We start from the raw sequence: 17791 nt of genomic DNA, 5'->3' as shown, positions 1-17791 counted from the left end.
TAATTTACAGAAAGCCAAGGCACACTTCAACACTCAGACATAATTTACAAACGAAGCATGTGTGTTTATTGAGCCCGCCAGATCAGAGGCAGTAGATGACCAGGGATGTTCTCTTGACAAGTGTGTGAATTGTACCATTTTCCTGTCCTGCTAAGCATTCACAATGTAACAAGTACTTTTCGGTGTCAGGGAAAATGTATGGATTAAAAAGTACATGATTTTATTTCGGAATGTAGTGAAGTAAAAGTTGTCAAAATATAAATAGTTAAGTACAGATACCCCAATAAACTACTTAAGTAGTACTTTAAAGTATTTTTGGTTCCCCTTTTCTTGTGCTCTCTCTCTCTTCCTCTCTCTCTCCTCTCTTTATCTCTCTCCCATCTCTCTCTCTCTCTCTCTCTCTCTCACTCACTCACTCACTCTTTCATTCAGCACATTCCACAACAACTCAGATGAATTATGTAGTCAGTGTCTCTACTGCCTGTGGTGCCCATGCATAGGAGATGGGCTCTGGCACCATGGTGGAACTCCATAACACATCAAAGGATAATGTGAATGGCACATGCTAAACATTAATTTATTTTACAATAGGAGTCTATTGACAATGACAAATACAACCCATTGGCATGGCAGGGGTTTATTTGGGAAATAGTTTTATGCTAATATTACTGTATAGACTACAGAGTTTTACAATGCATTGTGATTTTTAGAGGGCTCATTGTCTCCTAGATGTTGGAAATCGGGAAATAGAAGAAATGAATGATAATTTTTTGTAGGAATAGTTGTTTTTGAGTCACTTCAACAACAGTACAATCAGTGAGAAACAATGCATTTTTTGAACAACCAGAAATGCATAACTTGTCCCAATTATAAGTACCAGAAAGTATGGAAATTGTCCACTTCATAAGGTACCCTACTCTGCATGAGCAAACACGTACTGTTACTATCCACCAATGTGACTCGTGAGACTCACGATGATCACTTCAGGCTAATTTCAACAGGCACTCCACGCCCAGGTTTGCGGGTTAAAAGACCCAAACAAGAACTCTATTGTGAATCCAAAGAGTCTGGCTCACAGGCGGGTTCCCATACTCAACTGCTCTCTGTAAAGTAAGATCCGCTATTCAATTGACTACGTGACAGGATCAGATCTGCACTGAAAAGTCATTGAAGATTAAGTAAAAAATTCATGGATCAGGAGTGGAATATTAACTAACGGGTTGAACATATGTTATAAGAGAGCTGCGTTTCCATTGCTGCGCTCACAGTCACAGACAGACAAGAGAGGGACGGACTTGGACTCACGTCAAGAGGTCCACCGACCGATGCAACACTAGTGCCAAAAACATTTCAGAAAATACACAGGAATGGGGAAACGAAAGGGTAATGCGTGCATAGACCTTTGGAAAATAAAGTATTCGGAAGATGTTTTTTATTGGATGCATGTGCCGTGGATTATTGAAGGAAAGCGTTTTATGCACAAATGTTATCAATAGTTGTGACAATTTACAAAAATGACGCGTTTGATAGCGCTGTCTGCAACTTTCAGACTGTTGTGATAATGGTGTATGCATTCAGTGTTTTCACAGGATGGATCTAGGCAAATTGCTAACATATGTGCTCGATTTATAGAAATGCTGAAATACTGTATGTGTAGTGGTTGGCATTTTGCCTTCAGTAACCACGTTTCCATACACAGTTTTTATGCAAGTAAAGTGATACCATCATGACAGCTGTGATGGAAACATGAAGTTTCCGTACAATTTTATAAATGCCGACGGATGATTTGTTCGTTCTACATGGTGGGATCTTTTGTGTTGGTAAAATGTATTATGCGAGAAATGGCGGTGGAAACTTTGTGTTAAAATATTGATATAATAACCATCATATCGAAGTAAATTTGAAGTCACGCGATGATATGGGTGTGTGGTCCTCCCACGACGACTCGGGAAACGTTGTCTACAGATAATAAATAAATGATGATGAATTTCACAGGGTGGTGAAAGTGCACGGTGATGTTTCTTTTTCAATAATAATATAGGATATTTTTATTCGGTATATGAAAACTTACACGAAAAAGTACATTTTGTGTGCACTATGTCATCACCCACTTATTTTTATCCACAGGTATGTTTGGTCGAAACACCACTGGTGGGAAAATGCACATTTTCTTTATGCGGATTCTAGAATATTTGGATGAAAATCTGTCACTTTTTCTATTTCAACTGTTCTACTCCGCTAGCCAGCACCTTGCCTAAACATGTATACTATTCTTTCGCCTCCAGATTAGCCATTGGAATCGAAATCTAGCTAGTGTTAGATTTTTACTGTAGAAAGTTCGGAAGATGTTTGCCATCACACCTGTCATTAGGCTTCTCAGACACCATCACTATTGCAAGGGAACTGATGCAACACGCACATTTTACTGAGTGTTTGTATTTGCCTATTTTCTAATTTGGCTATCTCATAAAATACAGGTTATTAGCATCAACCACTGTTTTCTCTTAGACCATAGCCTAATAATAATGAGTAGTCCATCATTAATTATTATTTTATTATTAATAGTCAGTCATGTAATAGAGTAATAATGACCATTTCCAAAATGATGCGCAAAATTTACTTGTATTTGTTCCTCCGTGAATGCTGCAAGACGGGTTTGATTGAATAGTGCTCAAGTGAAAGTCTTACTCATTCCAAAGACCAGCATTAGATAATGTAAATGCAGTATGTCATGTCATGTCCTAGCCAGCCCTACAAATATTACGCCAAATTCATGATAATACACTTAATATTTGGATATTGTCTTCATAGTGTAAATACATTTAAAAAATCTAATTTGATTGGTCACATGCACAGAATACAATAGGTGTAGACTTGTAATGTTAAATGCTCATATATGTTCATTTTGAATATCATGAATTTGGAGTACTATTTATAGGGCTAGTCATGTCCATGCATCGTGTGCATACAATACCTCTAAAATTATGTTATTTTGTGATTACTTCACAGAGCTCAAATTGGAAATTCATGAAAGTGGAAAGACAAGCAAATCACCGGTAATGTTTTATATTTCTTCATGTTTTATTGCACAATATATTCATGGTCATGTATTTGGACCGCATTGAACAGGTAAAACAATGGATATTGACTGGAAAATTCTTGGCAAGATTTCTGGGTTTTCCTTCGTTGATCATTTCAACTTTCATTTCTTCTTCAGACTTATTATTAACTTCTCTTTTCTTTGGACCATGATTAATGTCAAATTACCTGTCAGTTGCTCTTTAGTCTAATCTGTAATGTGCTGGTGTGATTAATGAATGACTCTTTATAATGTATCCTAAATGGCATCCTATTCCCTATTTAGTGTACTATTTTAGACCAGAGCTTAATGGGCCCAGGTCAAAAGTACTACCCTATGTAGTGAATAGGGTGCCATTTGGGACGAAGACTTACTGACTCTTGCTCAGTAGTAAAGCATTATGGACAATAGCATCAATTCATTGTTTAACTGACATGTTAGTATGAGTCATGTATTACTCTAGAAAACACATACAGCTTTTAATGACTCTCTTTCTCTTTCTCTCTCTCTCTCTCTCTCTCTCTCTCTCTCTCTCTCTCTCTCTGTCTTTGTCTTTCGTTCCCTCTTTCTCTCTCTCTCTCTATTTGTCTTTGTCTTTCGCTCTCTCTTTTCATATTTCTTTCTTACTTTCTTCTCCTCAGAAACTATGTGGAACCAACTACCCTGTCTGCATCTCCTTCATTGTGGTGAATGAGTTCTGTGAACGCTTCTCCTACTATGGCATGAAAGGTAGGTAACCTATAATTAAGAATGGTTCTCCTAACTACACTGTAATGGAAAACTGTAATTTATACGGTCATTTTAGGTATTATCAATAGTAAAAAAAAACAGAAAAGTTTTAGTGCAGCTTACTGTAAATGATGGTTCATTGTGCTTTATTTTCGAATGGTACTGTAATTCCACAGAACAGAAATACTGTAAATAACTCCGGTAAATAACTTAAATTGACATATTTTTATTGCCGCACGAACGTTTGGGTATGAGCCCTTCTTCAGCATGCCCTTGCAATGGCAATCAATATCACAACACCACACAGGTTCTAAATGATACACTCACAGTCAGTATTGGCCCAATCAAGAGATCCCAGCAGAGGAAGCTGTGAATTATGGTGCATTGTGGAGAAATGTTGTGTGCGGGTAATGAGTCGCTGGCTCATTAACATATTTCGAGACGGGCCTTGCAAGTGGCTATATTTGTTGCACCTGTTAGTGAGAATGCTCTACCAATTGAACTGATATGTGGTAGTAGTGGCCTAACAATTTAATGTGTATAGGCGACAGAGCAGAGTAGTTCAAGACTTAACACTGTTTTGGTGTCTATATGGGTCCACAGACTCAACAGTCTCTGTTCATTTTGTATTTCTTTAACGCTGGTGAATTTGCTGTGTAGTGTAGAGCAGGTGAGCTGGTTCTACTCTTTTTGCCTGTTTTGTGGTGGAAAACTGAATGGGTCGAGCATAACACGTCAACCCTTTTACCCATAGATAGATAGGCTAAAAAGGTTTTAGCAATTTTATATTTTTTTGGTTAAGCTTTCATTAAATGTACCCCTCCCTATTGCACACAAGGTTCCATTCCCGCTGTCACAAGGGGCTTTATCGCTGATTTAAGATGGAAACATCACATGATCTAGACTCCCTGTCTGACCGCTACTTCCTCTACCTCATCTACTTCCTGAAACACACTTCTTGAAAAAGAAAATGTGTTATCAATAAACACATTTTCTTGTGTTATTGCCAAACTCTATTTATCGCATTTATTGATAACACATTTTCTTTTACAATAAAGACCTGACCAAGAGGGAGCGATGATATACTGTATTCTCTGATCCCCGGTGCTTCCTTATCTATTTCTCCTTACTTCCCGGCTGTGCTTGCGTGAAGCGGTGCTGACGCTGTACTTCATCAACTACCTGCATTGGGACCAGAACCTGTCCACAGCAGTGTACCATGCCTTCTCCAGCCTCTGCTACTTCACCCCTGTTCTGGGGGCCCTCATTGCTGACTCCTGGCTGGGCAAGTTCAAGTGAGTTAGATGGAGAAGTCAATGCCTCCTATCCCTCAGTGGGAAATATATGAGGGTGGTGTCACTTTAGATTGGAGGATGGGCTGCATTCCTTTCCAGCCATAACAATGAGCCTGTCCTCAGATTTCTCCCTCCAACAGCTTCCACTGTTGTTGTTCCGATGTTGAATCTTGTCTTAGTTGACGAGAAGCTCAAGTAACTGTGAAAGTCACTACTGTGTCATGTCATCCACAGGACCATTGTTTACCTCTCTGTTGTCTATGTACTCGGTCACGTCGTCAAGTCGGTTGGGGCCATACCGAGTGTGGGGGACTCGACCATACACATGTGAGTAGTCTGACAAATTGATTGATACAGTTGAAGTCGGAAGTTTACATACACTTAGGTTGGAGTCATTAAAACTCGTTTTTCAACCACTCCACAAATTTCTTGTTAACAAACTATAGTTTTGGCAAGTCGGTTAGGACATCTACTTTGTGCATGACACAAGTAATTTTTCCAACAATTGTTTACAGATAGATTATTTCACTTATAATTCACTGTATCACAATTCCAGTGTGTCATAAGTTTACATACACTAAATTGACTGTGCCTTTAAACAGCTTGGAAAATTCCATAAAATTATGTCATGGCTTTAGAAGCTTCTGATAGGCTAATTGACATAATTTGAGTCAATTGGAGGTGTACCTGTGGATGTATTTCAAGGCCTACCATCAAACTCAGTGCCTCTTTGCTTGACATCATGGGAAAATCAAAAGAAATCAGCCAAGACCTCAGAAAAAAATTGTAGACCTCCACAAGTCTGGTTCATCGTTCGGAGCAATTTCCAAACGCCTGAAGGTACCACGTTCATCTGTATAAACAATAGTACGCAAGTATAAACACCATGGGACCACGCAGCCATCATACCGCTCAGGAAGGAGACGCGTTTTGTCTCCTAGAGATGAACGTACTTTGGTGTGAATAGTGCAAATCAATCACAGAACAATAGCAAAGGACTTTGTGAAGATGCTGGAGGAAACAGGTACAAAAGTATCGATATCCACAGTAAAACGAGTCCTATATCAACATAACCTGAAAGGCCGCTCAGCAAGGAAGAAGCCACTGCTCCAAAACCACCATAAAAAAGCCAGATTATGGTTTGCAACTGCACATGGGGACAAAGATTGTACTTTTTGGAGAAATGTCCTCTGGTCTGATGAAACAAACATTGAACTGTTTGGCCATAACGACCATCATTATGTTTGGAGGAAAAAGGGGCAGGCTTGCAAGCCGAAGAACACCATCCCAACCGTGAAGCACGGGGGTGTCAGAATCATGCTGTGGGGGTGCTTTGCTGCAGGAGCGACTGGAGCACTTCACAAAATAGATGGCATCATGAGGAAGTAAAATTATGTGGATATATTGAAGCAACATCTCAAGACATCAGTCAGGAAGTTCAAGCTTGATCGCAAATGGGTCTTCCAAATGGACAATGACCCCAAGCATACTTTCAAAGTTTTGGCAAAATGGCTTAAGGTCAACAAAGTCAACAAAGTTGTAACGTTCGTCTTGTGGTGATTGAACGGACCAAGGCGCAGCGGGTGATGAATACATACTGAATTTATTAAACAGACGAAACACTGACAAAACACTAGAACAAACTACAAAACAATAAACGAAGGCAACAGACCTGAAACAAACGAACTTACATATAGACGAAGAACGCACGAACAGGAACAGACTACCTAAAATGAACGAACAAACGAAACAGTCCCATGTGGTATACACAGACACAGGAACAATCACCCACAAACAAACAGTGAGAACAACCTACCTTAATATGGCTCTCAATCAGAGGAAACGACACACACCTGCCTCTAATTGAGAACCATACCAGGCAAACCATTAACCCAACATAGAAAACACATAACATAGACTACCCACCCCAACTCACGCCCTGACCAATTAAACACATACAAAACAACAGAAAACAGGTCAGGAACGTGACAAAAGTCAAGGTATTGGAGTGGCCATCACAAAGCCCTGACCTCAATCCTATAGAAAATGTGTGGGCAGAACTGAAAAAGCATGTGCGAGCAAGGACACTTACAAACCTGACTCAGTTACACCAGCTCTGTCATGGAGGAATGGGCCAAAATTCACCCAATTTATTGTGGGAAGCTTGTGGAAGGCTACCCGAAACATTTGACCCAAGTTCAATAATTTAAAGGCTACGCTACCAAATACTAATTGAGTGTATGTGAACTTCTGACCAACTGGGAATGTGATGAATGAAATAAAAGCTGAAATAAATAATTCTCTCTACTATTATTCTGACATTTCACATTCTTAAAATAAAGTGGTGATCCTAACTGACCGAAGACAGGGAATTTTTACTATGATTAAATCAGGAATTGTGAAAAACTGAGTTTAAATGTATTTGGCTAAAGTGTAGGACAGAGACTTGCTCAGTAGTAAAGCATTATGGACAGCAGCATCAATTCATTGTTTAACTGACCCGTTAGTATGAGTCATGTATTACTCTAGAAAACACATACAGCTCTTAATGACTTTTAATGATTGTGAAAAACTGAGTTTAAATGTATTTTGCTAAGGTGTATGTAAACTTCCGACTTCAATGTGCATCTGAGATAGGAATGTTGACCAACCTTAAACTCAACAATGTTCTCTCTCTCTCTCTCTCTCTCTCTCTCTCTCTCTCTCTCTCTCTCTCTCTCTCTCTCTCTCTCTCTCTCTCTCTCTCTCTCTCTCTCTCTCTCTCTCTCTCTCTCTCTCTCTCTCTCTCTCTCTCTCTCTCTCTCTCTCTCTCTCTCTCTCTCTCTCTCTCTCTCTCTCTCTCTCTCTCTCTCTCTCTCTCTCTCTCTCTCTCTCTCTCTCTCAGAGCATTGTCTATGGTGGGGCTGATCCTTATAGCCTTTGGCACAGGAGGCATCAAACCCTGTGTAGCAGCGTTCGGAGGAGATCAGTTTGATGAAGAACATGTAAGAGATTCTATCAGTCTAGTCTTAAATACACACTAATAATACTCTTATTGCAACATATGAGGAAGTTCTCAATCTAATACCTGTTATTACTGAAGTGTGTAGGCTTAGCTACAGAAGAATGGGATGAAAATCATGCTACAAATTGAAGAAAAAACTAATTTGACCTGAAAAAGTATCAAATTAATTTATGATATTAAACGGTGTTCACCATCATTGGGTTTTCTCCCTTGTTACCTCAGACGAACGAAAGGAGGAAATTCTTCTCCATCTTCTATATGTCCATCAATGCTGGGAGTGTCTTATCGACAGTCATCACTCCAATACTGCGAGGTTCGTGTCCACATTAACCTTAACCCTTATCTCAAAGGTGAAAGGCATTGAGGGCTTAGGCCTCTGAAGTGAAAGGCATTGAGGGCTCAGGCCTCTCAGGTGAAAGGCATTGAGGGCTTAGGCCTCTGAAGTGAAAGGCATTGAGGGCTCAGGCCTCTCAGGTGAAAGGCATTGAGGGCTCAGGCCTCTCAGGTGAAAGGCATTGAGGGCTTAGGCCTCTGAAGTGAAAGGTATTGAGGGCTCAGGCCTCTCAGGTGAAAGGCATTGAGGGCTCAGGCCTCTCAGGTGAAAGGCATTGAGGGCTCAGGCCTCTCAGGTGAAAGGCATTGAGGGCTCAGGCCTCTCAGGTGAAAGGCATTGAGGGCTCAGGCCTCTCAGGTGAAAGGCATTGAGGGATTAGGCCTCTGAAGTGAAAGGCATTGAGGGCTCAGGCCTCTCAGGTGAAAGGCATTGAGGGCTCAGGCCTCTGCCTTTGCTCATGGCTGCTGCTGTATGTTCTTGCACTTACAGGAAATGTACAGTGTTTTGGCGGTGACTGCTACGCTCTTGCTTTCGGAGTACCAGCCATTTTGATGGTCATTGCTCTAGGTGAGTGTGCTCTCTTCTTCACACCTTATCTAATGAAGCTAGTCTGGGTTTCTGTTGCATACTTGGAGTAGAATATACCCAGTGGGTAAACCTGGTTGAAATGACGTTATTAAATGACCAGATTACAACCTTGCCGGCTGGGGGTACAGAATGTATTGAATGCATTCAGCACAGACCTGGTTGTGCAGCAGGCTTGTATACACGAGCTACTGCACTATTCATATAGCCAAGCTGCCATTATGGGTCACACCAGGGGGGATGTGGCCCCACGAGTTGGAAAACAGGATTTTCTTTTGATGGCACATGCTTTAGTGAGGTAGAGGCAGTGAACACTAAATCCCATATGGATTGAGAGGAATGGGATTCAGAGGCAGTCATCAGAAAGATCCTAGTGGCAGGACCACAGAGGCAGTCATCAGAAAGATCCTAGTGGCAGGACCACAGAGGCAGTCATCAGAAAGATCCTAGTGGCAGGACCACAGAGGCAGTCATCAGAAAGATCCTAGTGGCAGGACCACAGAGGCAGTCATCAGAAAGACCCTAGAGGACCACAGAGGTGTGTAAACATGGCGCCTCGCCAGTCAAAACAACCCAGAACTGTGTCACACACACACACACACACACACACCACACACACAGTCTTGTCCATAATAACATAGTGCTTGATTCAGTGGTGGGTGGGGGACAGTAACAATACAACCTGTTGTTGACATATGAAAATACAGTCTGAAGGTCTTTTGGCTAGTTGGTTTTAGCTCCTGGGCTGAATAAATGTCACACACCCAAATAACACACATCATCAACACTCCGTGCTAGACAAGAAGTTTACTCTAACAGGGAGTGTGTTTCTTCTTTACCTTTACCCCTTCATGGATGACCAGGGATAGAAATGACCAGGGATAGAAATGACCAGGGATAGAAATGACCAGGGATAGAAATTACCACGGATAGAAATTACCAGGGATAGAAATGCCAAAAACCCACTCTAGGAACTCCTAGAATTCACCATTTTACAGGAACTCCTAGAATTCACCGTTTTACAGGAACTCCTAGAATTCACAGTTTTACAGGAACTCCTAGAATTCACAGTTTTACAGGAACTCCTAGAATTCACAGTTTTACAGGAAGTCCTAGAATTCAGTTTTACAGGAACTCCTAGAATTCAGTTTTACAGCAACTCCTAGAATTCAGTTTTACAGGAACTCCTAGAATTCAGTTTTACAGGAACTCCTAGAATTCACAGTTTTACAGGAACTCCTAGAATTCAGTTTTACATGTCAAAAGTATTTCAACGAGGGAACTCATTTCCCCTTGGATCTGACAGAAAGACAATATTGATGGTATTTTGTTTTGCGGTTAGGCAATGCTCTTTGGAGGATTTTATTTTATTGCGATAGTACATTTACAATCAGTAGATTCTACTCAACATCTACTCAAATGTGTCTATGTCTTTGTAGTCGTGTTCATCTCTGGAAGTGGGATGTATAAGAAGAGTCCACCTGAGGGGAACGTCTTATTGGATGTGTGTCGGTGCCTGGGGGTAAGTCATTCACCTCTCTCAACAGTCACACATTTCCATAGAAAGATGAGTCTCTTGTGGCAGATTGTTAACATTGCTGGCTAGTACACTCAAGATCTGGTTCTGGGTTCTGAGATAATAGAAAGATAAACAACTGAAGAATACTACCCCTGGGCTTACTGGACCATGACTGTTCCTGTTCGCTCCATCCTACAGTTGGCCATCAAGAACCGCTGGATGAGCTCTAAGTATGACTCTAAGAGGAAACACTGGCTGGACTGGGCAGAGGAGAAGTATCCGGTATGATTATCAAGAATGAAATAACTTCAGTGAGGACTATAATGACTTCATGGAGCTTTTAACTGTCCCATTAACAATGTTTCAGATTATAATACCATAATATAATATAAAGATGAGAAACATTTATGGCGATCTGGCTTACAGGTAAAAGGTATGTATCCATTCTAAGGAAAAGGTATATGTGTATGTATGAAGAAGTTTCTGGTGAAATGGACCCATACTGTATGTTCTCCTATGTGCTTCTCTACAGAAACGTCTGATCCATGAGATTAAGATGGTCCTGAGGGTTCTGGTGCTCTACATCCCTCTGCCCATGTTCTGGGCTCTGTTTGACCAGCAGGTAAGGACCCAATGCTTACCCTAACCAGCTTGGACCTTCCTAAATAGAACAGTAACCACCACCCTGGCTGTTAAAAAGCCCCTAAGCAGGACCTTTCATGGTTCCCAAACCCAGGATTCAGGCCAATACAGTAGATACGGACCAAGTAAAGACAAAACGGTTTGAAATTACATAATTTCAACCAGATTACAACTCTTTACTTTTTTTAATGATATTATTCCAACCAGCTTTGCCCTCTGGGACCCCAAGTTCTGCTTGATCTTAAGGTATTGTTCTGTTGTCTCCTCTCATCTCCTCTCCTCTCATTTCCTCTCCTCTCCTCTCCTCTCCTCTCCTCTCCTCTCCTCTCCTCTCATCTCCTCTCATCTCATCTCCTCTCATCTCCTCTCATCTCCTCTCATCTCCTCTCATCTCTCCTCTCCTCTCCTCTCCTCTCCTCTCCTCTCCTCTCCTCTCCTCTCCTCTCCTCTCCTCTCCTCTCTCCTCTCCTCTCCTCTCCTCTCCTCTCCTCTCCTCTCCTCTCCTCTCCTCTCCTCTCCTCTCCTCTCCTCTCCTCTCCTCTCCTCTCCTCTCCTCTCCTCTCCTCTCCTCTCCTCTCCTCTCCTCTCCTCTCCTCTCCTCTCCTCTCCTCTCCTCTCCTCTCCTCTCCTCTCTTCTCTTCTCTTCTCTTCTCTTCTCTTCTCATCTCCTCTCTCCTCTCCTCTCTTCTCATCTCCTCTCTTCTCATCTCCTCTCTTCTCTCCTCTCATCTCCTCTCTTCTCATCTCCTCTCATCTCCTCTCTTCTCATCTCCTCTCATCTCCTCTCTTCTCATCTCCTCTCCTCTGGTCAACGACCAAACAACACCACAATAACAACTGATTAAGAAAAACTGCAAACCCCAAAACCCCATCCATCCAACCTTCTCTAACCCAGAGTCCCTGGGCACATTCCTCTGATAAAACACTGTGATTAAAACTAACAAGAAGAACAAAAACCTCTATCTTAGTTTTAATGAAGGGAATCTATGTTGTTTATAGGCATGAACATTTTGTTTGGCTTTGCATTAGGCATGTTAGAAGCCAAGGACATGCTGGATTGATGAGGTCTGATTATACCATTGAAGTGAATGGTGATGGCGAACCAGCTATCCAGTGCCATAGAATACAGTGAATGGGCCAGTGATAACATGATAACATTTAGCCTTCTTTGTTATATGGTACTATAGGGATCCCGCTGGACTCTCCAGGCCACCCGGATGAACATGGCCTTTGTAAGTTCGTTGTCTTTCTTTCAATGTACAGGACATTACAACAGGAGTCTCGTAGTGAATGGCCTTCGTAAGTTCCTTTCCTTTTCTAGCTTTTGAAACGGTGTAACAATGTGCTCTACAACTGTGGTAAAACCCAAGTGTACAACATTTATGATTTCATAGTATTTTGCATTGTTTTACTATCGTTGACTGTAATCTGAAATAGATATCTTGTTTGGAATCTGTGTAGATCTTGTTTGGAATCTGTCTCTATGTTACAGGGATCAACATTCGTTCTGAAGCCTGATCAAATGCAGGTGCCTGCAGCTTCTTACTCTCTTCCTAGTATTCTATAGTGCATTACGACTGCTGGTGATGTTTATACTGTAACTGTAACCATAGGTTCTCTCTATAATGGCCTTGAGTAAGACCACACGTGTTCTCACCTGAACCCATACCCTTTTATAATGGACATTATCACCATAATGCTATCTCGTTATTGACTAAATAAATTGAGCAAGAATATTTACTAGTGTCTTTTCTAAGTTTGCTTCAGCAACCAATATGATTTGATGGTATTTTTTGTTGTGATTTTATATTGAGTCATCAGAAGCTTCCCTGTGTTTTGTTTTATCCTTGTTGTTTCAGATGTTAAACGCTCTGCTGATCCTCATGTTTGTGCCTATCTTTGACGTGGTTGTCTACCCACTCATAGGCCTGTGCAGGATCAATCTCACGTGAGTGGACCATGGCTGTGTCTGAAAACCTTATTATGCAGCTGTCAAATCCTTGCTTCCTCTGTCCTTATTTCCTCACTCTGTCTCAAAGCTCATTGGACGAGGATACCGTAGGGAGCTTGGACCTCGGCTCTTGGATCCTCACTTCCAATGAGCTTCAAGAGGAATTGTGGAAACAAGGACGGAGGAAGAAAGGGTTTGACGGCTGGAAACTACAGTCTTCTTGGTACAGAGACGGTATCAGGCTTTAGAGACAGAATACCTGATACCGTCTCCATCTCCCCTTTAGAGACAGAATGCCTGATACCGTCTCCATCTCCCCTTTAGAGACAGAATGCCTGATACCGTCTCCATCTCCCCTTTAGAGACAGAAAGCCTGATACGGCTCCATCTCCCCTTTAGAGACAGAATGCCTGATACCGTCTCCATCTCCCCTTTAGAGACAGAAAGCCTGATACGTCTCCATCTCCCCTTTAGAGACAGAAAGCCTGATACGGCTCCATCTCCCCTTTAGAGACAGAATGCCTGATACGTCTCCATCTCCCCTTTAGAGACAGAATGCCTGATACCGTCTCCATCTCCCCTTTAGAGACAGAATGCCTGATACGTCTCCATCTCCCCTTTAGAGACAGAATGCCTGATACCGTCTCCATCTCCCCTTTAGAGACAGAATGCCTGATACCGTCTCCATCTCCCCTTTAGAGACAGAATGCCTGATACCGTCTCCATCTCCCCTTTAGAGACAGAAAGCCTGATACCGTCTCCATCTCCCCTTTAGAGACAGAAAGCCTGATACCGTCTCCATCTCCCATTTAGAGACAGAATGCCTGATACGGCTCCATCTCCCCTTTAGAGACAGAATGCCTGATACCGTCTCCATCTCCCCTTTAGAGACAGAATGCCTGATACCGTCTCCATCTCCCCTTTAGAGACAGAATGCCTGATACCGTCTCCATCTCCCCTTTAGAGACAGAATGCCTGATACGGCTCCATCTCCCCTTTAGAGACAGAAAGCCTGATACCGTCTCCATCTCCCCTTTAGAGACAGAATGCCTGATACCGTCTCCATCTCCCCTTTAGAGACAGAATGCCTGATACGTCTCCATCTCCCCTTTAGAGACAGAATGCCTGATACCGTCTCCATCTCCCCTTTAGAGACAGAATACCTGATACCGTCTCCATCTCCCCTTTAGAGACAGAATGCCTGATACCGTCTCCATCTCCCCTTTAGAGACAGAATGCCTGATACCGTCTCCATCTCCCCTTTAGAGACAGAATGCCTGATACGTCTCCATCTCCCCTTTAGAGACAGAATGCCTGATACGGCTCCATCTCCCCTTTAGAGACAGAAAGCCTGATACCGTCTCCATCTCCCCTTTAGAGACAGAATGCCTGATACGTCTCCATCTCCCCTTTAGAGACAGAATGCCTGATACCGTCTCCATCTCCCCTTTAGAGACAGAATGCCTGATACGTCTCCATCTCCCCTTTAGAGACAGAATGCCTGATACGTCTCCATCTCCCCTTTAGAGACAGAATGCCTGATACCGTCTCCATCTCCCCTTTAGAGACAGAATGCCTGATACGTCTCCATCTCCCCTTTAGAGACAGAATGCCTGATACGTCTCCATCTCCCCTTTAGAGACAGAAAGCCTGATACCGTCTCCATCTCCCCTTTAGAGACAGAAAGCCTGATACCGTCTCCATCTCCCCTTTAGAGACAGAATGCCTGATACGTCTCCATCTCCCCTTTAGAGACAGAATGCCTGATACCGTCTCCATCTCCCCTTTAGAGACAGAATGATACTTTCTCCATCTCCCCTTTAGAGACAGAATGCCTGATACCGTCTCCATCTCCCCTTTAGAGACAGAATGCCTGATACGTCTCCATCTCCCCTTTAGAGACAGAATGCCTGATACGTCTCCATCTCCCCTTTAGAGACAGAAAGCCTGATACTTCTCCATCTCCCCTTTAGAGACAGAAAGCCTGATACGTCTCCATCTCCCCTTTAGAGACAGAAAGCCTGATACGGCTCCATCTCCCCTTTAGAGACAGAATGCCTGATACGTCTCCATCTCCCCTTTAGAGACAGAATGCCTGATACCGTCTCCATCTCCCCTTTAGAGACAGAATGCCTGATACGTCTCCATCTCCCCTTTAGAGACAGAATGCCTGATACGTCTCCATCTCCCCTTTAGAGACAGAATGCCTGATACCGTCTCCATCTCCCCTTTAGAGACAGAATGCCTGATACCGTCTCCATCTCCCCTTTAGAGACAGAATGCCTGATACCGTCTCCATCTCCCCTTTAGAGACAGAATGCCTGATACCGTCTCCATCTCCCCTTTAGAGACAGAATGCCTGATACCGTCTCCATCTCCCCTTTAGAGACAGAATGCCTGATACCGTCTCCATCTCCCCTTTAGAGACAGAAAGCCTGATACGTCTCCATCTCCCCTTTAGAGACAGAAAGCCTGATACGGCTCCATCTCCCCTTTAGAGACAGAATGCCTGATACGTCTCCATCTCCCCTTTAGAGACAGAATGCCTGATACCGTCTCCATCTCCCCTTTAGAGACAGAATGCCTGATACGTCTCCATCTCCCCTTTAGAGACAGAATGCCTGATACCGTCTCCATCTCCCCTTTAGAGACAGAATGCCTGATACCGTCTCCATCTCCCCTTTAGAGACAGAAAGCCTGATACCGTCTCCATCTCCCCTTTAGAGACAGAATGATACCGTCTCCATCTCCCATTTAGAGACAGAATGCCTGATACGGCTCCATCTCCCCTTTAGAGACAGAATGCCTGATACCGTCTCCATCTCCCCTTTAGAGACAGAATGCCTGATACCGTCTCCATCTCCCCTTTAGAGACAGAATGCCTGATACGGCTCCATCTCCCCTTTAGAGACAGAAAGCCTGATACCGTCTCCATCTCCCCTTTAGAGACAGAATGCCTGATACGTCTCCATCTCCCCTTTAGAGACAGAATGATACTTTCTCCATCTCCCCTTTAGAGACAGAATGCCTGATACCGTCTCCATCTCCCCTTTAGAGACAGAATGCCTGATACGTCTCCATCTCCCCTTTAGAGACAGAATGCCTGATACGTCTCCATCTCCCCTTTAGAGACAGAATGCCTGATACCGTCTCCATCTCCCCTTTAGAGACAGAATGCCTGATACCGTCTCCATCTCCCCTTTAGAGACAGAATGCCTGATACCGTCTCCATCTCCCCTTTAGAGACAGAATGCCTGAAAACGTCTCCATCTCCCCTTTAGAGACAGAATGCCTGATACCGTCTCCATCTCCCCTTTAGAGACAGAATGCCTGATACCGTCTCCCTCTCCCCTTTAGAGACAGAATGCCTGATACCGTCTCCATCTCCCCTTTAGAGACAGAATGCCTGATACCGTCTCCATCTCCCCTTTAGAGACAGAATGCCTGATACCGTCTCCATCTCCCCTTTAGAGACAGAATGCCTGATACCGTCTCCATCTCCCCTTTAGAGACAGAATGCCTGATACCGTCTCCATCTCCCCTTTAGAGACAGAATGCCTGATACGTCTCCATCTCCCCTTTAGAGACAAAATGCCTGATACGGCTCCATCTCCCCTTTAGAGACAGAAAGCCTGATACCGTCTCCATCTCCCCTTTAGAGACAGAATGCCTGATACGTCTCCATCTCCCCTTTAGAGACAGAAAGCCTGATACCGTCTCCATCTCCCCTTTAGAGACAGAATGCCTGATACGTCTCCATCTCCCCTTTAGAGACAGAATGCCTGATACCGTCTCCATCTCCCCTTTAGAGACAGAATGCCTGATACGTCTCCATCTCCCCTTTAGAGACAGAATGCCTGATACGTCTCCATCTCCCCTTTAGAGACAGAAAGCCTGATACCGTCTCCATCTCCCCTTTAGAGACAGAAAGCCTGATACCGTCTCCATCTCCCCTTTAGAGACAGAATGCCTGATACCGTCTCCATCTCCCCTTTAGAGACAGAATGCCTGATACCGTCTCCATCTCCCCTTTAGAGACAGAATGATACTTTCTCCATCTCCCCTTTAGAGACAGAATGCCTGATACCGTCTCCATCTCCCCTTTAGAGACAGAAAGCCTGATACGTCTCCATCTCCCCTTTAGAGACAGAATGCCTGATACCGTCTCCATCTCCCCTTTAGAGACAGAATGCCTGATACGTCTCCATCTCCCCTTTAGAGACAATGCCTGATACGTCTCCATCTCCCCTTTAGAGACAGAAAGCCTGATACGTCTCCATCTCCCCTTTAGAGACAGAATGCCTGATACCGTCTCCATCTCCCCTTTAGAGACAGAATGATACTTTCTCCATCTCCCCTTTAGAGACAGAATGCCTGATACGGCTCCATCTCCCCTTTAGAGACAGAATGCCTGATACCGTCTCTATCTCCCCTTTAGAGACAGAATGCCTGATACGTCTCCATCTCCCCTTTAGAGACAGAATGCCTGATACCGTCTCCATCTCCCCTTTAGAGACAGAATGCCTGATACGTCTCCATCTCCCCTTTAGAGACAGAATGCCTGATACGTCTCTATCTCCCCTTTAGAGACAGAAAGCCTGATACTTCTCCATCTCCCCTTTAGAGACAGAAAGCCTGATACGTCTCCATCTC

At 43.3% G+C, this 17791-nt stretch overlaps 1 protein-coding gene across 1 annotated transcript; it reads left to right on the top strand.

Moving 5' to 3' along the window:
- The first annotated feature begins 2984 nt into the window (after nt 1-2984).
- On the top strand, nt 2985-13139 carry LOC120042313 (solute carrier family 15 member 2-like). Its single transcript, XM_038987131.1, has 13 exons — nt 2985-3056; nt 3721-3808; nt 4962-5103; nt 5338-5430; nt 7988-8087; nt 8330-8420; nt 8931-9008; nt 10466-10548; nt 10744-10827; nt 11078-11167; nt 12375-12419; nt 12680-12715; nt 13047-13139. Exons 1-13 carry the CDS (start codon nt 2985-2987, stop codon nt 13137-13139), a joined length of 1095 nt encoding a protein of 364 aa, XP_038843059.1.
- The last annotated feature ends 4652 nt before the right edge of the window (nt 13140-17791 follow it).

The sequence above is a fragment of the Salvelinus namaycush genome, unplaced genomic scaffold, assembly GCF_016432855.1.
Source record: "Salvelinus namaycush isolate Seneca unplaced genomic scaffold, SaNama_1.0 Scaffold651, whole genome shotgun sequence".
NCBI classification, from domain to species: domain Eukaryota; kingdom Metazoa; phylum Chordata; class Actinopteri; order Salmoniformes; family Salmonidae; genus Salvelinus; species Salvelinus namaycush.
The sequence above is the reverse complement of the archived record's forward strand: the minus strand, read 5'-3'. Positions and strand labels throughout refer to the sequence as shown.

Coding starts and splice junctions, on each gene's coding strand:
- LOC120042313 (XM_038987131.1), top strand. CDS start 2,985: ATGTTATTTTGTGATTACTTCACAGAGCTCAAATTGGAAATTCATGAA. Junction 5,104..5,337: donor TCCTGGCTGGGCAAGTTCAA/GTGAGTTAGATG, acceptor TGTCATCCACAG/GACCATTGTTTACCTCTCTG. Junction 11,168..12,374: donor GGGCTCTGTTTGACCAGCAG/GTAAGGACCCAA, acceptor ATGGTACTATAG/GGATCCCGCTGGACTCTCCA.